Source organism: Echiichthys vipera (genome assembly GCF_963691815.1).
Source record: "Echiichthys vipera genome assembly, chromosome: 20".
Classification (NCBI taxonomy): domain Eukaryota; kingdom Metazoa; phylum Chordata; class Actinopteri; order Perciformes; family Trachinidae; genus Echiichthys; species Echiichthys vipera.
In genome coordinates this window covers 17175578-17203078 of record NC_139845.1, presented here as the reverse complement: position 1 = coordinate 17203078, position 27501 = coordinate 17175578, and the positions used below count along the sequence as shown (strand labels likewise).

General features: G+C 41.4%; 1 protein-coding gene across 4 annotated transcripts in view; it reads right to left on the bottom strand.

The window, feature by feature from the left end:
• The window catches only part of LOC310962756 (pleckstrin homology domain-containing family A member 5-like), a 207314-nt gene that overhangs the window by 48684 nt on the left and 131129 nt on the right, over positions 1-27501 (bottom strand). For 3 of the 4 annotated variants that reach the window (XM_083935313.1, XM_083935315.1, XM_083935316.1), the window contains exons 4-8: positions 27144-27227; positions 18818-18871; positions 6093-6273; positions 3450-3554; positions 1882-1954 (exon numbers count right to left, since the gene is read on the bottom strand). In XM_083935313.1, coding sequence (XP_083791439.1) covers positions 1882-1954; positions 3450-3554; positions 6093-6273; positions 18818-18871; positions 27144-27227 — 497 coding nt within the window. The remainder of the gene's footprint in view (positions 1-1881; positions 1955-3449; positions 3555-6092; positions 6274-18817; positions 18872-27143; positions 27228-27501) is intronic. The other variant, XM_083935314.1, reaches the window with a different exon arrangement.

Here is a 27501-nt window from a genome sequence, read left to right as displayed (position 1 = left end):
TATTTTGTTCCTTGATTGAACATGCTTCAGATATATGGTCTGTGCATATCAAGTCACTGCCAAACACTGTGGTAACCTGCTTTATATGTTCTGACAGCTGCAAATGTCAGTGTTGGGGTAATAATGGAATTATTAGACTGCATGTAGACACGGAATGAATGAACTTGGGTGAGATTTGCAGTGGGAGGGATTCTTATCATCCTTGTTCATACAAAAATAATTAAGAACAACTTCAAATTCTGCAAATGCTTCCAACCTGAGTGACAGAAGGTACTTAGGATAAAGTGATAGAGCAAGCAGGAGAAAAATGGAAAACGAAGAGGTTATTATCGGAAAGCTGAACACGTCGTTGTCCTTCCCGAGGACGCCTCCTCTCTCTCGTCTCTGGCCGGCTAAGCCAATAAACATCCAATTTTCCCTTGGGTTTGTCATGAAAGCGGCTGCTGATTGCGCTCAGGGAGCGGCTAATTTGTCAATTTATGGAGATGAAAAAATCCCTCTCAAGGGTTTAGGAGACACGAAGGAGGAACAGATGAGCTTTTGTGAACGGTAAAGTTCTAAATGAGTGGTGCTGCAGCGTGGGCGAAAGCAAGGACGACTACTTTTAACTGGCGAGGACACTTAACCTCCTGACCCTAGATTTGCCCTGTTACACTGCTCTGATTATATTATAAAAAACGGCGAGAGGGTTTGTTATCCCCTGGTTACACTAACTTGTTGAAGGTATATGAGCTCAGCCAAATGGTTTTCAATGATGAGAGCATCTGTTTCCACCCACAATTCAACCCTTAAGAAATGGAAATATTCCAATTACCCCTTGTGCATTGTAATCCTTTTTTCTTTAGAGAATGGTTGAGAGCACTAAACTTTACTTGAACTCAGGTTTCTGCTGACTCAGAGAACCCAGTCCCAGTGCCTTCCATCGTCTGGTCTTTTTTCTGCTTTTCCCTCACAAACTACAAGTGACCTGCTCAACTAATGCTGCATAGCTCCTTAATCCAATGTGTAGAGCCAACTGGCCACATGCTCCAAGAAAATAGGGGACAGTTTGACCTTGTGCAAGAGCTGCATGATTTATTGATTTCAGGGGTGACGCTGTACAAGATTGTGTATAGTTAGCCATGCAATAAACCTGCAATGTCCTCAAACAGGTGACTAAGATCTTGTGTTTCGCGATGGGCTGGTTCCCAGAGAGTCTTTCTCCATCCCAGAGTACCTGCCTCTCTAGGCCATTATACTTAACCTGCTAAAAGTCATCAATAAGCTATAATTTACATGTGTATTCACATTTTCCGAGCAATTCTGTTAAATATTTAAACATGTATTTGGTTATTGTGTGCTGGTGCCCCCATCTCCACACGCACACATACACACACATAAAGACACATAAGGATCCTTTATTGCATGCTATTACCCTCTCTTTGAAAGCATTTCTTCTGTCACTGTCAAATAATTTCAAAAAAACAAACGAAATAATATTCTTCTTCCTGTAGGCTTCCGGACAATCGTGCAGAAATTGTACTTTTAAATCCATAGTCTAACGTCTGGTTTCAAAGTAAAAGCCTACTACTGCCTTTGCATTATGATGCTTTTTATTGTGAAGCACATGCAGGAAGTGATGACCGGAGTAAATAAACAGAGAAACAGAAAACGGGCATGTAAGTGAATCTGAATTATTGTCTTCCTCTTTCCTTTACTCCTTTCCCCTGTCTGTACATTTGTAGTAAAGATCCTTGAATTAGTGAATGCGCTTTATGGCATTGCCCTTGAACAATACATGAACTTGCTTTTGATTTGAAATTAAACCCATTCAACAGCATCACACATTTGGATACGTGTGTGCGTGTGTGTGTGTGCGTGTGTGTGTGTGTTTGTCCTCACCGCGGTAGTAGAAGAGGCACATGTCGCACAAAACGAACCACCTCTTCTTCCACAGCTTCATGCCTGTGCTGTCCTGCAGGGGTCAAAGGTTACAGACCGTCAGTCAGCCAGTCAAAGTGTACTCATTACAGAGAACAACCCTCTCGCGCACACGCACACGCACACGCACACACACACACACACACACACACACACACACACACACACACACACACACACACACACACAGACATTCCCTCTCCTTTGATCTCCCCTCACTTCCCTCCTCTCTCCCCCCTTTGCGGTCTCTCCCTCTGGCTGCTTCTATTAACCAGCTTCTATCTCCCCCTCTGAGACAAATTGCTCAGTTTTATCTCTTCATAACGCAGTGACAAATCTGCCTCTGTGAAGCTCGGGGCGAAGGCCTGTGCTTTGTTCTCTACGCTGCTGCTATGGTGCTTTTTTATTCCTCCCTGGTGCCGTAATGACTGCAGCGATAATACCAGTTTTTTTGTACACCATTGGCTCACTGTTTGGCCACAGATCCTGAGGTCAGGAGCTCTGGGTTAACACTGATGACATATATTCCTTCACTTAGCCGGACAGCTCTCTGTGGAGGAAAGGGCCAAATGGAGGTTTTTGACACTGGCTCTAACTGGCATCAGGAAGCTGAGATGAATAGCTCTTGATGAGGCTGTCTTCAGGGAGTCACGCAATGGTCAGTGGTCCACAGACCAATTGAAAAATTGACCCACAGTAGTTCTCTGTGGGGAGAAGAAAAATTGCAAGAGTGGGTGGAAAGCTAATGAGATAACACGCTGGGTAAGCTAACATCCAGGCAAGGAGCGGTCCTTTCAGCCTTCAGTCCTTTCATCTGTGACCAAACAGAGGAACAATTGCACTTTGTCAATTGTATGGCATACTGTATGGTGTAGTTTCGCAGAGCTCCATTTGGGATGGATATGTTAAGGGTTTATTGATACAACTACTCTTATCAATGCTCTTTATTGGTTCGGTTCTTTATGGAAACTCATTTTTTTGCTTCTTAATAACTGCTTTTAGAAAAAATATATTAATTTAAACAGGAATAAATTCAGATCAGGATTAGAATTGATTTTTCTGTTGTCTCTAGAGCATCAGCACTAAAGTTTAAAACTCTTTGCTATTTTAGCTATCAACAACAGGGCCTAAGGAGCGCTTGTCTGCCTGTCTATTCACTTGAGGAGAGCAGTGAGACCCCACGAATCCAATTGGGTCAAGCAGAGTGTCGCTTACCTTCTGAAAAAGACCTTTAAGCATGTTGAACAGGTGTATTGATCGAAAACATCATTGTGGTATTTTAATTTAGATATAGATAAATAAAACTGGTGGTCCAAATGAATTAGAAACTCACAACAACTCTCTCTAATTGCTGGGATACTGCACAGTCACTGCACTGTTCAGCATGTAACTCCCCCTAAAACTACTAGTACAACTTTCTATGTATTGTTTATTTATCAGTGTGCACCTTTCACCGTTAATATTGGCTAGCCAGCAGTATTCCTCACATATCTTCTATCTGTGTACATCCCGTAATCGTCCTTCTGTACCTGTTTGTAAAGCCAGTTGCTCTTGACGACCGGAGCGTTGGGGTTCCTCTTGATGGAGTTTGATCTCTTTCCAAAGTTGTGAACTTTTTTGGAAGACCTGGAAGGCTGTTGAAACACATAATGGGTAATAAATACACAGAAGAACCAGCTCTACAGAGGAAACATTTACATGTATTTTAAATACATACGTCAAACAAAATAATCCATAAACCTTTTTGAAAGACAACAGCCCAGATTATGCAATGACCCAATACATCAGCGTCTTTCCTGATCTCAACACAACAATGTGACGTGACACGTGTTTGGTGCACTGTATTGTAAAACAGCAGCTTTTCCCAGCAGCTATAAAAAGCAACCACAGAGGCAGATGTATTCAGCACATTAAACACATCCCCCATAAATCATGCCCGCTGAAAGATGCAGCGCTGCAGCATAAAAGTCAGTCAACAGAAGAAAGACACAGAGTTATCTGATTAAGTCTAAATTGAAGAAAAATAGGATGGAATTTCCGAGACACCATTTACCAAATGTTATATTACGTTTTTGATGGTGTTTCACTGGTAACATTTTCTTCAGCCACAAAGTGTCATTTTCATATAGCATATGGATGTTGTATGCCATACATTGTATATACTGTATATATAATGACTTGAACACTAGGATTAGTGTCAGGGAAGGATTATGGTTTTGGTAAATAAAACACCCCTAACGTTTATTAATCATTGCGTTGCGTATACAGAATTGCTAATCATGCTGTAGTTGCTAGGAAACTTGTCTAAGCATAGGTAAATATCATATATCAGGTGTTCATGAAAGCACAGAACTTCTGATTTGATCTACCCATGCATATTCATTTTCCATGTGTTTGCGTTGTTTACTGAGCATTTCTAAACGGACATGCCCAGTGAAACCGCGCAGTGACCCGTGTAGATGACACGCTGGCTGCTAATACAGCTGAGTTAGCCTGCTTCATACTGCCGTGCCTCCGGCCTGAAATGAGAAGTAATGACACATTCGAGGACAGTCACTTAAATGCTGGGAGCAAATGATGACTCAGCATGATATCATTGTAGAAAGCCTGAGGTTGACCTCCAGCACAGCATTAGGGGAACAACAAATCAACTCTTCAGGGGTGTTGATGGTTGCATTGGTTTAATGTTGGTGTGAATCGCTTAAATGATTCCCTTTCATTCAGTCCATCAGTTATCAGTATGCTCAACTTTGAATGCAAATTCTTGAACTCAAGCAGCTGCTTCTTTTGTATAATCACACTATTACTACCACATCCACACTAATATATTTTCATAAGTCTTTTCACTCCGTACCAGAAATAATCTCCATCCATATTAACAAGTCTTAAATGCATATCACGTGACCATGACGTATGCTGGTGATGCACGTCAAGGTGTAAACAGGAAGGAGATTGTCTGATGTTACTATGCAGTTGAAAATACAGAACATACTACAGAAGAAGAACAGCAATGGTATAAAACAAGACCCAAGATTCCTTTAGTTGGACAGACGATGAGGTGGAACTGTTCCTGAAAGCAACACATGCGTATAAGTGGTATCGGTGGCGGAAAAGAAAGAATTTGAGTCGTTGTGAAGCAAATACGTCATATACATATTAGGCTGTTATCAGGAGCATGATCCACCGCCACAGAAAGCCATGGCAAAGGGAAAAGAGCACCCGTAAGAGGGATGAAATCAGAAGGTATATAATATAACAAGCTGACTGGTAAGACCGACTGACAGTGACTGATAAGACCGAATCATCAAGCTAAGTCTCAGTTTTCACCTGTACAAACTAAAACGGGCTCAGCAGCGTTTTCAAGGGTTTGAGGGGCACGAAAATGCCAGAGTCGGTTGGATGCTAGGTGTTAACGTAGCAAAAGGTATGCAGCGTTTTAAAAGGAATACATATCAGTGTGAATGTAGCCTAAAACACACCTGGTCACTTTTAGGTCAGCCAGATAAGAAGAAAGTGTCAGTACGTTAAATATTACACTGCAGGCAGCAGCAAACTAGCTTAGTTTAGCACAAATACTGGCAAAAGGGGTAAACAGCTAGCCTGGCTCAGTCCAATGGTTACAAAAGCCACTGACAAGCACTTCTAAAGCTCACTAATTAACATACTAGACTTTGTTTGTTTCCACTCAAAAACTTCTGTCAGGCGGTGACTTTTTCTTACCGCTGACTTATTGCAGTTATATACTTTGCAAAGATTGTAACTATTTCATTAAAATTTCTCTAAAAACTGGATTCTTACACTGCATTTCTGGAGCGTTTACACACTTTGATGTGTCAGAATTCACGGCCCAATTTCCCAAATTCATTTATGCATTTTAACGCTCTATGTGTGTTCTAAAGGTGTCTTACTATGAGACAATTGTGTGTTGCATTTTAGAGAAACCTTTAGTCTAACAATTGCTAAATAGTAAAATGTTATGGCAAAAATACATTTCAGTCCGGACCAAAGTGGCGGTTTGACCAATAGACCGAATGACGGACTGAAATCGACACGCCACTGGCCAATGATGCTTGATAAATGTGGTGATGTTATTAGCCCTGATCTAGCACTGCGATTTAACTGCTCAACAGAGCTTTGCTGAAGATTTAAGTCATGTATGGATGGAGACTGACCCGTGTGGATGAAGTGCAGGTGGTGATAGTGGAAGCGGTAGTGACGACAGTGGTGGGGCTGCCGGGGAAGGTGCTGTAGTCGGAGCCGCCCGTGTAGTTTGACGCTTCGCTCATGGTGCTCAGAGGACGTTCCTTCTTGTCACTGCTGCTGCTCTGCTCTGATGAAGCCTTAGGAGCCGGCCTGCCACAGGGCGAGAGACATAGAGAGACGAAGAGAGAGGGAGTCAGTTACACCTCTATATCAACAAAGTACAGCACTGTGTGAGAGCTCGTAGGTGTGACCTTGACTTCACTTTTGTTTTCAGTGGTAAAAAACATAGCATTGTTTTTTTTTGTATTTGATTGTGTATTCAAATCGCTTAATTATAAGAAAAACTAAATTACATGCACGTACCAATTGCTCTTCCAGTGGACACACATTTTTCTGATGAATATTATGCAAATTGTATATTGTATTATGACAATTACGGGCAGCAGGCAGGTGAAGTGCATGGTCAGCCATCTAACTTCAGCCGAGCATAAAAGACAGGACTGAACTGAGCATGGACATCAGTCCAGAATATTTCCAGGATCAAGAACAAACTTTCAAATCTCTCCTCCTTCAGTTCATTTCTTTCTCTTGAAATAAAGGACACTATACACACTATTTCACTTATACCATTATACATGAAAATGACAGCGAAATATATCCCAAACAGTGCAGTTTTAGGTAAAACATTTTTAAAAATGACATATTTTATCTAAAAAAAAAACACATGCCAACAATATACTGTATCTGGACATCTGGGAGTAACTCAAAATTATAGGAACAGGTTTGTACAGTATATCTGCTGCATTCCCGTTCCACCCGGAAGTCAAAAATTTCTTTAATCTGGCACACCTCAAGTAGTCAGAATTTCCAAATCGAAATCCAACATAGCGGCACCCAGCATCAATAGTAGCTGCAGCTGTAGGAATGCCCTTCTCACTTCTGATTAATCGTGTCTCATTAAGTCAGTCAAAACACAGCAGTGTCCATCTTCTATCTGTGGACACGTTGCTATGCATGCGCAAAATACCACATAATGGGTTCAACTGGTATGTCCAACAGTGGCTAACCTGTCAAGAGTCCCCTCCAGCCCGTTTCATGTTCGAACTTTCAACCGAAAGGCAACATTACATGAAAGGTACATCTAAATGTGCGAGAGGAAACTGGGTCTGAGGAAAGTTATCTTGTTGCCAAATAAGATGTGAGCAGCACACAAGACTGACATCGCAGCGCACCAAGTAGTTATTCCATCGGCTTAGCTGACTAGCCCTAAGAGGCGTGGCTGCCAGGTGCTTGCAGTCTTCCAATTCCTGTCTTCGGCCTTCCAGTTAAATCCTGAGTCTTTGAGTTGCTCTTTGTCCTGCACAGGCTCATGGAAACGTGGAGCAGCTCTTCTCTTGCAAGGAATCTAGAGGGCTCATGTGAGTTCACCATCCGGTCTACATGGGATGGTAGACTTGGGAAGACCTAATGTGTCTTGCAGATAGTTCTGCTGGCAGACTGCATTTAGACTGACTATAAAGTGCAGCAAATGCCTCCTTGTTAATGTGTCCTTGGTTAATCAGTTCATTCTGTTAAAATAACTGATGTAAATGTGTGCAGGTAGATGCAGTATGTGTGTGTGTGTGTGTGTGTGTGTGTGTGTGTGTGTGTGTGTGTGTGTGTGTGTGTGCGCGCACGCTGGTATCGAAACCAATCGTGCTACCAAGATGACAAAGAGGAGTCGTTAATCTCAACGGCACGGCAATCCAGCCAGCCAATCAGCCAACCCTCCGTCTCATCAGGCAGACCCTATCTTCACTCCCTTAATGACACTCTCTCTCTGTCAGGGCCATTAAAGACAGGGAGGATGAAAACGAGAGGAAGGGTAGAGCGGGCTTGAATGAGCACAAGCAGAGAGGGAGACGACAGAACAGAAACGGATATAAAAAAGTGAGAATGTGAGGGAATGTGAGGGAAGAGATATTTTTCTCTGGGTGTCACCTTTGATACATGCCTCTGCGTCCAGCCAATTTAAATGGCCTGCCAAGTTGGCCTGACAAATTGAACCAGCTAAAAGTTTTTTTTTTTGTCCCTAGCTGAGTCGAAGGACAATAGCTAATGTCAGAAAAAGAAAGTTCAAGGTCTAGAGTGTGATTAAAACTAGCACAGAGTGACAGCCCTATCTCTGCTCTCAGGGTCGGCAGACTATGAGCAAGGAACGTCAAAGAAACTCATCGTCCATCTTATTATTATTATTATTGACGGCATACAACGCACACATTTTTTTAATTAATTCTGCTCACAGTGTAGTTCAAGGTTTTTCAAAGGCTGAGGGCCCGGGACTGCTGCCAATCCATACGATAATACTCAACAGTCTCAGGCCATTTGGATGTGGCCAGACAGGTTTCTGTTTCTGTTTTATCGTCAGTTTTATCGGCTACAAATTATGCCCTGTTTTTGTTACTGCTATTCTGTTTCTGATTTTAAAGTTAACAACTTTCCACAAAATAAAGTTTCTAACCTAACCTAAAGTTCCAGTGATCGATATTTCCCGGCCCTTCTCCACAGAGAATTACCACAAACTCTGCAGTTTCATCAGAGTTACAGTATTTTAGACTGTAATAGCTTATTGTTTTTATTTATCAGAACTTACACCCTCCTCAACCTGGTCTGCAGCAGCAGCAGCGGCAGGGAGCCAGTCTCGGGGGAAAGCTTTGAAAAACCCACTGCACACTAGCTGCCCAGACAGACACACTTTGCAGTTGGTAAAGAAGCTGCACATCTTGCAGCTAAAGAGAGCTAGAGAGTAAAAGACAAAGCTAAAGGAGAGTAAATGATGTACAGATTTTAATCAGGTGGCCAAAAACACGACTCCAAATAAATAAATAAAAGTTGCTTTTTTTCCACTGGAGTTCTAACCTACATAGGTAAATGTGTGCTAATATGTTAGCCGTAACAGCTTAGTAAGGTGTTAGTATGTCAGATGTTGTGCTTTTACCTTGTTGCTGTTTTTTCCCCGACTTGCTAGAGGAGCAGATTATACTGTTGTTATTGTTTTAGTTAATCTGACAATCTAACAGTTAGTCTACACATCTTACTCTTGTCCCGATGTTTCCTCAGGGAAGTGCCAAACATTTGTACTTGACCGAAACTTTCATTCATGACAAGGTATGTCAAAGAGTAATGACTAGATGTACTGCTTTATTTATTCATGACTCCTTTACTGATCCCTGTCTTTTCTTCTGGTGCCAAAATCCGACCACAGTTTCCACTCACACACTTCAGTAATAAAACCATGGGACACACTGCCATGGAATAACTGAGCATATTCAGATTCCTCAGAGGATTAACCCTGTTGGTTTTGTGACTAAATTAGTGTAACCTTCAATACAAACTTTGCATTCAATCCATGGTACTGACAGAACAGCTACATCTACTTTGTTGTTCATCCCTTGTGGGATTTTAGACTTTTAGCCTTGATAAAACTTTATTTTCTGTATTCAACGAGCACACACTAGACCTTTGAGTAAGCTGATGGTTGTTACCCCAATGAAATATAATATTTTAGAATTGCAAGTCAGAGCTATAGCACAAAAAAGTATCTAGTCTTTGATCTCATTACTCCCAAAAAGAAAACACCAAGTTCAGCACAGCAGAAAGTGACCGTAATTACTTCCCTCCTATGTAGAGGAGGGAAGTAATTAGGGAATCTAGAGCCTAGAAGTGGAGGTATGACTTTATGAAATGCTTTATGAACATCCCTGCAGCAAGTGACAGCATTGCTTTGCATTGCACTGCAAAACAAAGCTGTCAAACTCATTCGTCTACGCTGCAGAAGAACTGGCAACAAGGAGTCATGGCGGAGAGGAAGAAACAGACCAAAGCGTGACTTTATTTCGCAAAGAAAGATGAACAGTGCAGCTTATAAAGTCTGTAAAATGATCGTATCAAGTAAGGGTGGAAACACCAGCCACATGCTGAAACATCTTTCTATGCAACATTGGCTTCAATTTCACGAATGTCATGTATTTGACACTCTCTGTGTGAGTACCAGTGCTTACCAGTGCTTCCCTACTGAGCACTACCACTACCAAGAGTAAATATCCTGTTCTAAAAACATTAGCTCCACAGAGGCAGGCTGAGCAGATTTTTTCTTTGTCTAAGAAAACCTAAACAAAAACAAATCCTGTACAAATCTCATTTCATCTACACTGTTTTCAGACTCGGACAATAAAACAGTTTCAGCTTGATTGATTGAAACCTTGAAAACGGGGAAGGCCATTGAGAGCACGTTCTGTTTTACACAGACGCCCTGATTACAGCACGTGCAAAATAAAATAGAATTGATAATGGCATTGGTAACAATAGAAAAATGTTTCAATTCCTATCCCTAGCAATGACGGATTAAGCCATAATGAAATGGGTGTGATGAATATATTTTGAAAAAAAGTAGGTCGAAAGTACCACGTGAGTGTAGCGGTGATTGGAGTCGACTGCCTGCACTATCTTGGAGGCTTTGTTTCATTAGTTTAGGTGCAGGTTAAGATACACCAAGATCCAAGTTGATAAGATCTGCTTCAGAACAATCCATTATCAAGTTTGGGAGAAAAGTTTTCTTTCCAGACAGTCCCTGACACCTGTGAATAAACCTGTACCTTTAAGACACGCACACACAGGCTGATGGTGCTGATAAAAACAATATGTTTGTCTCCCAGGTGTGTTGCAGACTGCGATTGTCCCAAGCTGCTGGTCAGATAACCAGTAAGATTGCAGCAGTGACGGCCCCTGTCTTTATCTGGCTTCCAACACCTTCCACTCTATCTTACCTGCCTTATTAACTCTTTGTAATACCATCATCCCTTTACTATTTCATTATTCATCCTGCACAGCATCTATCTTAAATAAAATGACAGCTTATGACCACTGATCCCCAGAATTTACCGTACTGTACTGTACTTTAAAAGTGCTGCAGCAGAAGGAGCGTAATTGCCATGCAAATCATTTAAATGCCTTGAAAGGCATTAGCAGATTTTCTATATTCCACACTGACAGCTTTGATAATCTCCTTTGCTATACTTAAACCGACTCAGCAATATGTAGTCGCCTGAAGCCAAATGGAAAACCCCAACTCTGCAAATTAAATGTTTACTAAACTCACATATCAAAAAGGAACATCAATTTCTTGCCATGCCAATCAATAAACAACAATTATTTATGACCGTTTTAAAATTTGAAATGACCACTTGATAAGCAAATAACTGTATTGTGAGGGTTTAAAAGAAACTTAGCATGTTTTTGACCAATCAAAGTTATTGCAGTGCAGGCACACATGAGCAAAATTAACAATTATCCACCTCCCGTTGGCTTTCACTTTCACAGTTGCAGCCTCAACCAATAGCAACGAAGTGTGTGTGGTTGGTCCCGCTTGGCTGCAGTTTTCTTCATGAACCAAGATAGAGGAGACAGTTGTTGTTGTCGTGTCTAAAGAGCTTGTATCGCCTCAGCAGTGTGACACGCCTTACACTGGGATTTCATAGGCAGCTTCGATCACAGCAGAGCAGAGCAGTTCAGTTCATTCCCAATGAAAACAGCAGTATGACCAAAGTTCGCTGACAGTTGTGAAAGTTTACTGACATTCACAGTTCAGCCCGCTCACCGAAAGTTGACTCCGAGCGGTAGTCAAAGAGAGCCCACAGCTAATTCGAAGCAAAAAGTGTACAGCAGTTGCCTGTGAAAACCCAGCGTTGGCCATGGGTTTAAAAAGAGTGTAGAGCACTGGATACTCACAGCAGTTATCCATTTCTAAGTTTGGCAAAAGCACCTGAGGCAACCTGTCACGTTTACTACTTAGCTCTTAAAAGCTGAGTGTTAGCTACTAAGTTTACGGACATTCACCGCTCTGCCCGCTCTCTGAAAGTTGACTCTGAGTGGTAGCCAATGAGAGGGCAGACTCATGAATGTGCCTCCAATGTACAATGTAAGAGAAGAAAAAAGTGTAAAAATGTATGACTGCAGGGATGTTAATAGAAGACAGCTATCTTAGCAGAGGATTATATACAGCTCTTAGCCGTAGAATTGCAGCAACTAGCTAGTTGCTAGCAAAACATATCTTTCTACGATCCGTGACGCGCAAAGAAATGAGAGCAAACCCAGTATGTAAGTAACTAAACGCAATTTTTTAAAGCGCCAACGTGTGTGACTGGGGTGATAGATAGGAATGTATCAACACCACCAAACCAAACCCACAGCTCATTCTTAGCAAAAATGTACAATAGTTGCAGTTGAAAAAATCTGCCTGTGAAAACCCAGCATCAGCCATGAGTTTAAACAGTGTAGAGCACTGAAACTGGATATAGTTTGGCAATAGCACTTAAGGCAATTTGTCACGTTTAATACTTAGCTCTTAATAGGGGGAAAATTAGGCTACTAATAATTGTTAAGGGAGCCGCACTAGTGGATTAAGTTATGGTTAATTATGCCTTTTAGAGGAGTTTAGAAACTTGTGGCACTATTTTAAATTCTACACGGTGCTGCCTAGAAGCTACAGCATATCTGTTGTTCTAAATTCTTTTTTGATTCGGGACTTCACAGAGAATCTGCTAGCACGACACAAGAGAAAACCTCTCATACATGGAGAGGGCATTCAGAGTGGCAAACACGAAACCTGCATTATGTAGCAATGAGGAACAGCCTGGAATGACCAACAACAAGTTAAATCAAACGCTCAGCAAAATCCAAACATTATATGCTGCACCACTGCAGAGGGGATCATACTGTATTCCAATGTGTTTCTGGTATCTGTCCACACTGCTATGTGTTTAAATCCTCAAGCAATCTGTCTATTCACAACAGCCTCTGAATGACTTGACCAGAGCTCAAGAGTTCAGAGTCAGAATACATTAACTATGAAATGTTTTTAAGCTGTCAACATTCACATATACCAGTTTCAATTGTGTCTATGTGTAGTGTCGACAAGTGAAGGCATCCAGACTTTAGAAAACAAAGGAGCAATTGTTGCCAGGGGCGGATGTTCGGAAATTTCTCCCATGACGTGGACACTGAATTGCCGGCCAATTGACTGTGATTGAGAGTGGAGGCCTTCACTCGCTTCTAGTAACAAGAGCCCTACATCTAAAGCAGGGTGACAAACACGCACGTAAACAAGAGTCACCCACTGATCGTACAGCAAATGTTTTTTTCCCTGTCTTTTTTGTCTTTTCAGTCCTTCCCACTGTCTCATCTCGTCTGCCTTTTCATCGTTCAGTTGCAGTTATTTATTCAAATTTCTTACTCAAGCTTTTCCTCCTGCTGCTCTGTTTACTGAACTACAGTGACTTGCTGATGAAACCAGTTTGTGAACGCTGGCGGTGCAGGCCTTTACAGCAGGATCAGAGAGTTTTTTTATTTTTTTTACCCTGATCTATTTGTATGCAGTATGGCTTTCTTTCACTGTGTTTATTTACTCTGAATATGACTGCTGTAACTGATGACTGGCCTATTTCAAACATCCCGTTTTGGTTCCCTGTTCCATCCCATTTAAAAAAAAAAGAAATTTCTCCTTATGGCAACAGCATATTGGTAATAGATAAAATACTAGTTTTGAAACCGTTAAGTCCCTCAGACTTGACTTAAAGTTTTTCAATTAAAAGAAAGCACAAAATGCATCTTAAAGCCACCTATTAATAAAACAAGGTGCCACACAAAAGAATTCATTTTTATTTCATTATTACTAATAGATTGTCAAAGTTGTAGACTCCGTCCTCATAGACCATCATGTTTCATTGAATATCAAACACATACAAAAAATTGTGCTTCTAACATAACATGTGTTTCTGTACTTCAACTAAAATGCATTTTCCCCCCTGAAAAAATACTTTTATTATCTATTAAGTTGAAGTTGGGTCATTCACTGTGACAACAGCATTGAGGAAGTGAAATCACAAAAGTCTTCTGAAGAACATGTTGCAAGGAGAGGCAACTGTAGATCTTTCCTTAACTTTATTTCATTGTTTTTATTGTCAGATTGAGGTCATCAAGATCAACAGTTCAACTCTGTTGCATCAATAAATGATAGTAAATAATTGTTTATCACAAAATTTTTGCAAAACATTTAGCCTGAATACCATGTGATGATATTATCTTCGCTAAATATAGAGGTATGGCTACTTTTAGCCAAATACTTCAACCTGTCACATTACAATGTATGGTCAGTAACAGGGTTGAAAAGTTGTAATAGGTTTGACATTTCGACACTTCCCTTTTGAAGATTTGTATACTGAATATGCTTTTATTAATATTTTGACGATGAGAGGAAATATCAGGTTAATCTTTGCTGAATTATGTGTACCGTAATCGCAATTTTTGGCAGTTTTCAAGCCTTATTCAGTAGGACAGACAGGAAATTGGGTGAGACAGAAAGGGGGAGACATGCAGCAATGGGCCGCAGGTCGGAGTTGAACTGCCTCGAGGACCTTCAGCCTCTTTACATGGGCCGGCTACTCTAACCACTGTGCCACCGGCCGCCCCATTAATGCATGACCTGCTTTGGCAGATATATAGTGAGTATTAAAATAAAAAGTCTACTTCCAGTAAGCGATTTGAAACAAGGTACATCTCTTTAATAAGGTTCTTCAAGAGTTTACTTGAATATCTCATTAAATCATATAAATTGGGACCAAGTTGTCTTTGACAGGGTTGAACTCATTACTTTTAGTAAGAGAAGAAAGAATTGGCTAAAAATAATTGGGATTTTACACCTGAGGTGGGAATTTGTATTTTCTTCTTCTAAGGTTTAACTTTCCGCTGTGCTGGCATAGTTATCAAACCGCTATTCTTTGATCAAGAGTAATGTTATCACAACAAAAGTACGTATACACTGATACCCATAAACGATCTCAGGAGAGATTAGGATATCAGTAAGCTCAGAGCACTCTTGCCCTCTCCCTCCTTTTGTTACTTTACAAAAGCATAATCCAACCTATCCTGCTGTACTGTTCCACCTGTTTCTGCAACATGCTTGCCATTTCTAACAAAAACAAACTCTCCAAGATCACACCCTTCTCCTCTAAAATGATCCACTCCCCCGCACCCAACATCTCAGGCCTTAACGAAGGAGCCATCATAAGCCTTGCCCTCACCATTGTCAATGAAATCAATCACCTTCTAAATCCACACTTCAAACGGCTGCCATCTGGCTGCAGATACGGGACTCTGAGATGTAGAAGGACTCGCTTTGGCAGAAGTTTTGACCCTTCTGCCTTAACACTGCTGAATAAACTATCTCTCTGACTTTGTATAGATCTGTTGTCGTCGTTGTTAATGTACCTGTTCTATGTGTCCATATACCTGGCTTTATGTATCTGTTGTTTGTCTCTGTTCACAGCCACTTTATTAGGTGCTTACCTGGTGCTTAATAAAGTGTCAGTGTGGTCTTCTGTTGCTGTTCCCTATCTGCTAGAAAGTAGGTGGTGTTGTGTGTTCACAGATGCTCTCCTGCATTCCTCTGTTGGAACCAGTGGATATTTGAGTTACTGTTTCCTTTCTATCAGCTCCAGCCAGTCTGGCCATTCTCCTCTGACCTCTGGCTAAAACAAGGCATTTGTGCCCACAGAACTGCTGCTCACTGGATCTTTTCTCTTTTTGGGACCTTTCTCTGTAAACCCTAGAGATGGTTGTGTGTGAAAATCCCAGTAGATCAGCAGTTTGTGAAATACTCAGAGCAGCCCGTCTGGCACCAACAACCATGCCACGTTCAAAGTCACTTAAATCACCTTTCTTTCCCGTTCTGATGCTTGGTTTGAACTGCAGCAGATCGTCTTCACCATGTCCACATGCCTAAATGCACTGAGTTGCTGCCATGTGATTGGCTGATTAGAAATTTGCGTTAACGAGCAGTTGGACAGGTGCACCTAATAAAGTGGACAGTGAGTGTATATTGCCCATGTGAATGTAACAGATTGTGAAAACAAATTTCCCCCACAGGACAATGCATATCTATCTCTCTATCTATCTATCTATCTATCTACAGCTACCCATATGTATTACACTAAGAAACTGTAGAGGCACCACTTCGCAAAAAATACCAATACTATGCAATCTTACTTAAATAGCAGACAGGTCTAACACTAAATGACACCAGTACTCGGGTAAATGATGTTTGCATTAGCCTTCAGAGTTACTTCAGGTTTATTTCTCAGTAATGGAATTCTCTTTCTTGCGTGTTTGGGGAGACAATTTAAAGCTTTAGCTGGGAGAAACTTTGATACGCTGCCATTCAGCAGTGAAGTGTCTGTGTGTAGTCACAGTGGCAGCCTGACACCTGATTTCCTTTCATCGTATCAGGTTTAATACAAGCAACTGCAGAGGGGGAAAAAAAAGATTGAATTTGATTTGGATGGCAACAAAAAAGCATCAGTTACTATTGAATAACACACATTGTTATTATTCAGAGGAATCTGTATGCTAGAGACACAAGCCACGGCATACACATTAATCATCGAGAATATCATGAGCGTTAGTGTTGCACAGTGGCTCATCAAGCAATTCAAACAAAGTCTGAAATCAAGTTAGTTTTAGCAAGAGGCAGAAACATGAAGAAGAATTCTCAGACAGATGAACGGGGCTGAAAACAACGCTGGAATTTTGCATCAGTGTGTTATTCTTAGCTTTTTATTGCTAACATTGTGAGAATTCTTCAACACTAATGAACAGCTTGATTGTCTATCTTTAAACAGAGAGATATGAGAAGATCAATACTGTGTCCTGTACAGAGATACAAGTTTAGATAGCTTCCCTGGGATTTAGCAGTACATTCAACCAGCCTTAACGACTCTAGTCGAAGGGGTGTTGGCGTCTGGTAAAACAACCTCCCCATAGAATCCATCTGGGGTTCCTTGCTTCAATTTCCAGGAACCTCCTTATAAGGGATTTGAACATCCTTGACAATAGTGGACCTCCATCTGTTTATTGGAGGACGGATGAGCGAGGAAATAAGGAAACATCATTAGCAGAATGGAAAGCACCCAGTGAATCTCTCTTTGAGGCTTGTCCAAGTGAGTTTACAAGTTTGGCATCTCCGTCACCTCATTCTGGTGCACCAAGCCGGCATGGGCTTACCCTGAGGCCATTGAACACCCACTGGGACTACAGCCCATTTCACGCATGCACTGTAACCCTGAAATCATCTAGACATTACCCGGAGGAGCTGTATGTGAGAACACAAATATTCAAATCAGTTGGACCAGACATTAAAATAGTTTTTACCCTGCCAGCTCCCTAGTAAAAAGTCCTTGTTATTACAAAGTATCATGGTGTTCACGGCTCTGCATGCTCTCCAAAAGTTGACTCCGAGTCAACAGACACGCTACGTTATTTTTAAAATCCTGCGCAAATAAAAATAGAAAAAAAAGGGTGACTACAGGGATGTTAGTAGAGGACAGCTTAGGATTGTAGCAATGGCAACTAGCTAGCTGCTAGCAATAATATCTTTCAATGATCTATGATGTGCAAATACATGAGGGAAATCACTGAATGCAAGTAACTAAACAAGCAGCAAAGCGTGTGATTGAGGTTACAGGTGAGATAGAAATTGATAGAATCCTATGAACACCACCAAACTGTTAGCTAAAAGTGTACATCGTCTGCACCATGTTGTGGTGACACAATTCTGCTTGGAAAACATACCAGAGTTGAAGTTGAAAAGAGTTGAAAACTTTGAAAAACCCAGTGTTGCTGTTGGTGAGAACCGCAGTGGTCAATGTATTCTCATCAACAGGCCCATACAGTAGGATATCGTACGAGAAGTTCTGCACAAAAATTTGTATGATATCTTACGAAATGGCGAAACTGAAGTCGGGCGCAAGGTGACCATGAGATGACAATGGACCGGAAGTCGACTGCAACAGTTGCTTTTGGTATTGGTTAGGTTGAGGCACCAAAAATACTGTTATGTGACTGGCGTTTGCCTACAAAATGTGACATTAGGGTAAGGCATCAAAATGACTTAATTAGAATTAGATAAAAGGTGTTTGGTGGTTAGTACGCCAGGGACACGAACTGGAAATGGAAATGAAGCCTGCTCGCCCAGGTGAAAGTCCTGTGTTTTGAGTTTTTGGTTCATACACTGCATTCCCTGCTTTTAATACATACCCATGAAATAAATCCGTGGATAACACACAAATTACTGCGCATTAAGTTTCGTTATTATGAGAATAACCCGCGGTGGTACTTTCAGCATTGGCCACAACAGGCAGGTAAAGCGCATTTTCACCACACCACAACAAACAGGCAACACAAAGATGGCACATAAGCTACAGCTATGGTGTTTCATTGTGAACATTTCCTATAGAAGCCTCCAGTCCTACACAGCTGAAGAGACAGTGCCAGGATAATGTTATGATTTTTGGCATAACCTTACCTAATTCCGAGGTGCTTGGAGAAGATACATAGTCTGAAGAGGTCACCACCTGACGATGCTGGGTGGTCAATAAAAATCCACCATATTATTTCTACACGTTGATACTGATTTTCTCACTGACTGCTGAAGACGACTGTACTTTCCCAGCTGTGGAACTGTTCTTTGAACTTATTAACACTGCTAAGAACGCATGCTGCATGCAAGTGCTTAGGGTTTTAGTGAATGACAACAGCAAACTAGTATTGAAGGCAGAAAGGCTGACAGAGAAGCTGAGCCAAAGCAGCTGCGATGGATCGTTACCTGCTGAGAGCCTCTGTAGGCATGTCAGGGTGGACAAGCTTTCCACAACTCATGCTAGATACAAAAAAAGGGAGGGAGAGAGAATGACAAAATAAAATTTAAATTTGACTTAAATTCGATCATGCTACATGAAATAAACCATGACAGAAATCATAACATTAAGAATAGAAAAGGGAAAACAGAGAATAAAACATGAATGGAGGTAGTCACTCGAGGGTTTTGTTGTATGAGCAGATGAAATGTGAAAACAGGAAGGTTTCATGACCCAAGCTCTTCATTCTTCTAAACACCAATCTAGCAGTGCCTCCCTCTAGGCGATCTGATTATTAATTTAAAGCCATATTACAGACACCGCTTTGATCGTTTCACAGCCTTCATTAGCTCAGTATCACCAGTTCTGGTTTTCTCCTCATCTTCGCCTTTCTCTCTTTCAGATTTTCAGTTGTCTGTCTGTTAACATTATCTATTGTGTTCCCAACTTCTTATCTTGCTGTTGTTTGTACAATCAGTTAATAATAAAGTGAGGAAGAGAGAAAAACGTAAAGTGTCAGAAAGGGTCAGAGCAAGAAGAGCTTGACACATCTTAGAAAAATTCCCTTTAAACTTGTTAGGATGGGATAAATCAGAAAGCTATGAACAAAACATCAGGGAGATGAACAGAACAAGATATTAGTGAGCTGACTATGACACAAAACAGGGGAAAAGGGAGTCATTAATGAAAGCAAGAGCTGCAGAGACGTACAGTATATTCTAATGAGATAAGAGGAGAAGAACTTCACCCTGGGAACCAAAAGCAAACTTTGTGAATGTGCGTTTTACTTTTAGGATCTCTTGATTTAAACTACTCTTAGTGAGTGACATTTGAATAGCTGAAGGGCTGTGGTGCGCTGACTCCCATTAAATAGCCCTCAAGCTGTGGAGAAGGAGAAGTCACATTTGTTATAGGGAGATGTTAAGGCAAGGGATGGTTAAAATGGAAAGAAGGGAATGCACTGTTAAAGCTGCAGTCGGCAAGTCTGGCAGATCGAGTTGACTCGGTCAAATTTTCAATGTAACAACTCTCCCCTCCCCCACTACCATAGAGCTCCTCCGCTCCCTCAAGTGCTCGTCAATGCGTGTGCACCAGATTCCTGTGAATGTGCCTGTGTCCTCTCTAATGGATAAACAGCATGGAGTACACGCTACACGGATGTTTGCTGCACAAACTGTCAACTGCGCTGAGTGGACAGGATGATACGGGCGCGGTGGATTTTTGCAAAACAGACTCTCGTTGCACGTAGAGGCACTTTTTTTTCTTTTTTTTTAAACGGATGATTTATGTTTTTCTATCGGAGCATAGTGTCGGTTTCAGTGAATATGATGAAAATGTTGCCGACTGCAACTTTAATATTGAGTTAGAATTCAAAGTAACAAAGCAGATTCTGGGGATGTGAGAAAGGGTTCATCACCTCTTGCTTCTCTCTATGACAGACATTATTTGAACATTTGAATCAACGGCAAACACTTTTGCCTTCTAGCCCTGTATTCACAAAACATCTTAAAGCTAAAAGTAGCTAGCAGTAACTCTTGTGCCTTTAATGCTCTCTGATAATTCAATGATAAGTTCAGAAAATCCAACATTTGAGATTTTTAAGTCATACTGAATGTGTTGATCTAAATGTCTGCTTTTTGCAAGGGACTAAAAAAGGATTGAATGCGTTTTTTTTTATTTATAAAAACCACTTAAGGGAAAATAGTGTATATTTCAAACACACTCATCTTCGCGAGAGACCAGAGAGAAGGGAAGACATTCTGTAAAAAAACATCCTTGGTCATAAAAGTGTGAGCATCCTCTTGTGGAGTCTGTTTTAGCAATTCCTTGAGGATCACTTGAATCACCTCAGTGGAGCGCTGGGTTAAATCTGAGGAGCTCTCTTAGGCTGAGGAGACCCTGAGCCTGGAGGGAAAGCTTAGGGCTTGTGCTCATTTATTTTCAGATTTATTTAAAAGTCTGAGAGGAAGGGAGAAGAAGGGAAGAGGCTTGAGGGCTCATGTGGCTATGGGACGCCTTTATATTACATCAAATATAGGTAACTGTTTGAAAACCGTCACTTTGCTGCAGTTGCTGGCACGCCCTGTCCAAGCTTCCTTAATTGCTTCAATTAGCTGTGTGTCTCAGCCAGTGCAGCTGCAACAGCTGAGATCAGCGGGCCAAACTGCAACATACAACAGCTGTGAAACCTCAGCTCCAGAGTAAGATTATTGGACTACTGCTAACAAGATCACCATTAAATGTTGTGTGGATATTCATGGTGCCCCGAGGATAATTCCTGAGGATTTTACTGACCTTTCTTCTGGTGCCACCACGGGGGTAGCACTGGGGGGAATACGGGGGACAGACTACCCAGGGCCCAAGGGGGGGGGTTAACTGAACAGTGACTTTGTAATGTCTTCCCCTAAGCAAGTAAAGCCTGAGTCCCAGAAGACGAAAGGTGAGGTGGTATTAGCAGACTACTACGATAGCTAGCTAGAAGCTACCTAGCTGAGATTGACTAAACTGCTTACTACTGTACCTGAATACAGTTGAAGTTAGCTAGCTAGTTACTATGAGAACACACACATAGTAATATTACCTAAAGCATGATACTAAGCAAACATCATTTAACCTTAAGTAATTCTGGGGGGTTGGGGGTTCCGGTTGTGGTGGTTTGGGGCCACCACCAGGACAAAACTTTGATGAGAAACTTCAAAAAGCACGAGTTGTGGTTTAGTGAACAGATTTATGCTTCACAATGACTGAACCCTCTCTGTGTGCATTCCTTTAGCTCCTCCCTCATGACAAAACTTTTTACAGTTTTACAAGCGCAATGAATGTTATTAGAGCTTGGCATGCGTTCCTGCAGGTCTAATGCGTTAGTTACTGAGAGTGTAGTGCAAAGCAAAGATATTTTTACTTTCACTCGTCATCTTGATGCCAGCTGTGTGTGGGGGGTGCATCTCATTAGCAGCATCACCGCAGTTAAACACCTGTCGTAATCTGTGACTTTCTCACCTTCTCTCAACAAGTTTAAAAATACAAACCATGCACACCTTATTTTCATCACGCACGCACGCACGCACGCACGCACGCACGCACGCACGCACACACACACACACACACACACACACACACACACACACACACACACACACACACACACACACACACACACACACAGACACACACACACACACACACACACACACACACACACACACACACACACACACACACACACACACACACACACACACACACACACACACACACACACACACACTGTGGAGCAGCACCTTAGCATGAGCAGTGTGACAGAGGAGATAATTGGGATGGGAGATGAATGGGGGGAGTGTGAAAGAGATGGAGAGTGAGAGAGAGAAGTTCTGCCACTGAACCCCACTGAACTTGTTAGCGGTAAGACAGTGTGTGAAAATGTGTGTGTGTTGGGGGGGGGGGGGGGGGGGGTGTTGCACAGTTGGGAGACGAGAACAGATTGAAATAGCATCCCGACGACTCTTTCGGAGGTGGTGTGTGTAATTGCTTCAGTTTGTTTGTCTGTCTCAGAACCTCCGCTCCTAAATTTCATTTTGGCTCGGTTCTCCTGACTTCTTTTTTTTTCTATCTCCCTGTTTGTCTCCCGAGGAGTAGAAAGTCGTTTCTTTGGAAGAATTGTGTGTGCGCGGTGGATCCTATTTCAGAGTTGATGGGTAAGGAGCATCCAGCAGTCAGTCATTCCGACAGCAGGGAGCGAGGGAGGAAAACATTCAAAAGAGCTCTTTTCCATTTCAGATTGTGAGTCTGTTGCATGGCTGCCATAAACAAAGCACACAGAGCTGCAGAGATACAGGCAGAGAAGGCAGAGGAACAGAAAAAAAGATGGATTTACAGATGATAGAAAATGTAGATGACAGATTGAGATGGATGGCGGGAAAAATAGAAAAAAGAAACACAGTGGTGGCATTCACAGACTGGCTGACCTTAACTGAAAGTGCTACAAAGTGTCAAATAGCCCGGCATGTCTGCGGCTGAACCCACAACAGGAGACAGAAGGGAAACATAGAGTCAAGACAGATACACATAAAAGGATAAGTCCTGTTTGTTACAACCTGGGTAATTGAGGCATATTTATTGATTATGATAAAATTGTATGCACACATCGCAAACCATCTGACAGGTTGTAAACTGACCTGTCGCCCGGGGGGAAATGTAATTGCTGTGCATCAGATTCACATAGGCAGGCCCCCTAATCAACCTGCACATCACAATCTTGCGCAAGATTGATTTTTTTTTTTGACTTTACAATGCATTTGTAATCTAGCCAACAAACAAATATGAGCATCACAGGAACACTTGGTTGCGGTTTTGTGCTTAAGACTTATACAACGCCACTACGAAAGTCTCCTCACCACCAGCTGCACCTTACATCTGCTGTGCATTAGCAGCGGTCAGTGGAAACTTTTAATATTCAATACTTTTCAATATAGAAAAAGACCCAAGTTGTAATAAACTCCCTCAAACCCAACTACTGCCCTTCTCTTTCTGTGCACCTGATGCCCTCGGACTTTTGTTCTTAGCCAACTTTTACCCCCCTCACTCCTTGACAGATCGTCAAAGTTGCCACGTGCTTTGTACCTTTGCTTTCAATGAACTCAAAGAGGTGATTTGTCCCATTCAGTGTCTTTCCAACTACTGCAAAAACACCACCAGTACTGAAAAAACAGAAGCAGCTTTGTCAATGGCAACGCTGGCTAGTTTCTTCCAAACTTTAACCTCATTCCTGCCTCCGCTACATCCCAACCTGCTAATCTTCAGTCAGCTAGCTTGCACTCTTCACCCTGCTGCCTGCCTGCCTACCTGTCTGGATCCTGTATTTCCTCAACCTCATGAATCTTCAGTGGCTGTCCCACTGTTATCTTTTGATGAGACTCGTCTTACTATTTTTACGGGGGACAGTAGAGCCATCAAAACATCAACCATAGCTTTGGCAGATCACTATATAAATGTCCTTGTAGTAGTTATGGGTGATGGTGTTGAAAGGCACTGACAAACCATGTCCTGCCATTATGAGTTATATGTTTTGTCTTGCAGTTAAACATCACCCTAGCTTTAATCAGCGAGAGTTATGTAGAGAGGGGGGGACACAGAGAAAGACAAACAGAGCTGTTGGCTTGTGTCCAGCTGTAGTATGGATCAGGCAAACTTAAGCGATTATACAACAACCACAATCCTCCGCTTTTCTATTCAACCACCGCCTCCAGGAAGCTCAGACAACAACGCCTTGAGAGAGAGAGGATGGGCTTGAAAATGGAATTTAATAGGATTTTTCTTTTTTTTGTCATCAAAACCGACGGAGGATTGGGAGCATTGTACAGACTGCAAACTGTGATAAGCACCCAGTGGTTCTGCTCTCAGTGTGGGTCTCCATGCTGCTGTGGAGCTACACACTGAGGCTCTGTGTATGTCCTCACAGCTGCATGGACACTCAGCACAATACCTCCGATTATTACATTAAAAAAGGAGAGAGATGAACGGTCAGAGCTTTGACAAGGCCTACAGATGATGCAGTCAATCCTCAACACCACCACTGTTAAAGAAACGTGAATTGCTCTAATGCAAAAGAAGCTGCAGCGTGTGCACACTGAACTCATGTGTGTATTATCCTTTTTGCAAACACCTAATACAATAATTGCCTTATGTCTGCTGATTACAGATGGTTATCATACTTGGCTGATATAACTGCAAGAAGGCAACATCCGCATCGTCAGGCATTTTCACACCTGCTGTTAGTTTGCTTTGTTTTTATTCAGGGGCTAAAATGATACAATTTTTCCCGTGGTTCATTTTTGTTCACGCGGAAACATTCAACAGCTGTCCAAAGTTGTCAACAATGAGAGAGCAAACTGTTCTCTTATTGGACACAAATCTTACCAGAAGAATTCTCCTCAGGCCAGATTTTCCTGGTTGTATCTAGGTGGCAACCCTACATTTTTGAAAACTCGCAAAAACTCGCTTGTGAGACTCACTTCCCAATCACCTATACTAACCTTAAGGATAATGTCTAACCTTAACCATTCAGGGATAATGCCTAACCTTAACCATTCAGGGATAATGCCTAACCTTAACCATTCAGGGATAATGCCTAACCTTAACCATTCAGGGATAATGTCTAACCTTAACCATTCAGGGATAATGTCTAACCTTAATCATTCAGGGATAATGTCTAACCTTAACCATTCAGGGATAATGTCTAACCTTAACCATTCAGGGATAATGTCTAACCTTAATCATTCAGGGATAATGTCTAACCTTAACCATTCAGGGATAATGTTTAACCTTAATCATTCAGGGATAATGTCTAACCTTAACCATCTGACCTTAACCATTCAGGGATAATGTCTAACCTTAACCATCTGACCTTAACCATTCAGGGATAATGTTTAGCCTTAACCATTTAGGGATAATGTCTAACCTTAACCATTCAGGGATAATGTCTAACCTTAACCATTCAGGGATAATGTTTAACCTTAACCATTTAGGGATAATGTCTAACCTTAACCATTCAGGGATAATGTTTAACCTTAACCATTCAGGGATAATGCCTAACCTTAACCATTCAGGGATAATGTCTAACCTTAACCATTCAGGGATAATGTCTAACCTTAATCATTCAGGGATAATGTCTAACCTTAACCATTCAGGGATAATGTCTAACCTTAACCATTCAGGGATAATGTCTAACCTTAATCATTCAGGGATAATGTCTAACCTTAACCATTCAGGGATAATGTTTAACCTTAATCATTCAGGGATAATGTCTAACCTTAACCATCTGACCTTAACCATTCAGGGATAATGTCTAACCTTAACCATCTGACCTTAACCATTCAGGGATAATGTTTAGCCTTAACCATTTAGGGATAATGTCTAACCTTAACCATTCAGGGATAATGTCTAACCTTAACCATTCAGGGATAATGTTTAACCTTAACCATTTAGGGATAATGTCTAACCTTAACCATTCAGGGATAATGTTTAACCTTAACCATTCAGGGATAATGCCTAACCTTAACCATTCAGGGATAATGCCTAACCTTAACCATTCAGGGATAATGCCTAACCTTAACCATTCAGGGATAATGTCTAACCTTAACCATTCAGGGATAATGTCTAACCTTAATCATTCAGGGATAATGTCTAACCTTAACCATTCAGGGATAATGTCTAACCTTAACCATTTAGGGATAATGTCTAACCTTAACCATTTAGGGATAATGTCTAACCTTAACCATTTAGGGATAATGTCTAACCTTAACCATTTAGGGATAATGTCTAACCTTAACCATTTAGGGATAATGTCTAACCTTAACCATTCGAGGAAAACCTCTAAACGTAACCCTTGAACCTTAACCATTCAAGGACAAGGCCTAACCTTAACCATCTTGCAAGACTCTCGCTTTCAAAGTTGTGACTCAGTTGTTAAAGTTGGTGGGTCGATTGCTTTTGCACTGCAAACGAAGTGCTCCAGGGATCAGTTGGAAGCGAGCCAAGACCACCCTTTCTAAGTGATCTCTGCTTGTTTTTTTCCCCCTTATCCGAATGTGTTTGCCGTGTTCATATATGCCCAAACGATCCGAACTTCAGATGAATGCCAGTATCCAGTAAAATCAACATACTGCTCTCTTATTGTCAATACTTAAATACAAATACTGTTTTCATTCAGTAATTATTTATAGTTGACTTTCCCTTTTTTTGTTATTATGTTTCAACAGTTTTATCCTGTTGCCTATTTTATATTCTGCTCTGTTTGTATCCGGGTGTTGTTTTGGCCTCTAGCAGCTCCTGTTCTCAGTGTGCAGACAATAATCACAGAGATTATCGTGATACTGAAGGAAAATCTGATTAGTCAAATGCATGACCTGAAGTTACAAGGAGCAACTTGTTTTCTATGATTTCCAACAGATTTATGGATGCGTGTCTTCCATTTACATTTGAGAGAACGAACTGAGATAGCAGTGTGTGTATAACCTCTTCTGATTTGACTGTATTATAACAAATTATGAGGGGAAGTGGTGCGACATTTGCAGAAAACTGTGTTAATCAGACGATGAGGGAAAAAAAACCTCTGGTATATCCGAGTCCCTGGAGTTCAACACTCACACAGGACATTCACACAGTGACACAGCTGCACAAATCAGCTACAGCAGTGGTTTGATGAATGAATGAATCTCTAAGTGACCTTTAAAATCAGTGCTGGAATCTGGAGCATACAATGCTGTTGGGGGTGTGTCAGGGTGCAAAGAGACTTACTGTTCATTTACGACAAAGATGCAGTTGTCTTGGGAGGGGACGCCTGACACCGGGTGCTTACAGGTCACCTTTCGCTCATTGTGACTGCAGGAAGAGACAGAGTAAGACAGGAAAAGAGAGAGAGAGAGAGAGAGAGAGAGAGAGAGAGGGAGAGAGAGGGTTTGATAAATGCAACAGCCACAACAATTTAAACATGTAAAAAGAGGCATAATTCACACAAAATTAAATACAATCAGCTGAAAAAGTAGCATCTCTTCGTCAATAACACACATAAAAACTGGCCAAGTTGGATCACACTACACACACACTCATTCACACACCTGGAGCAGTGGGTGACGCTAAACTTCAGCATAATGTC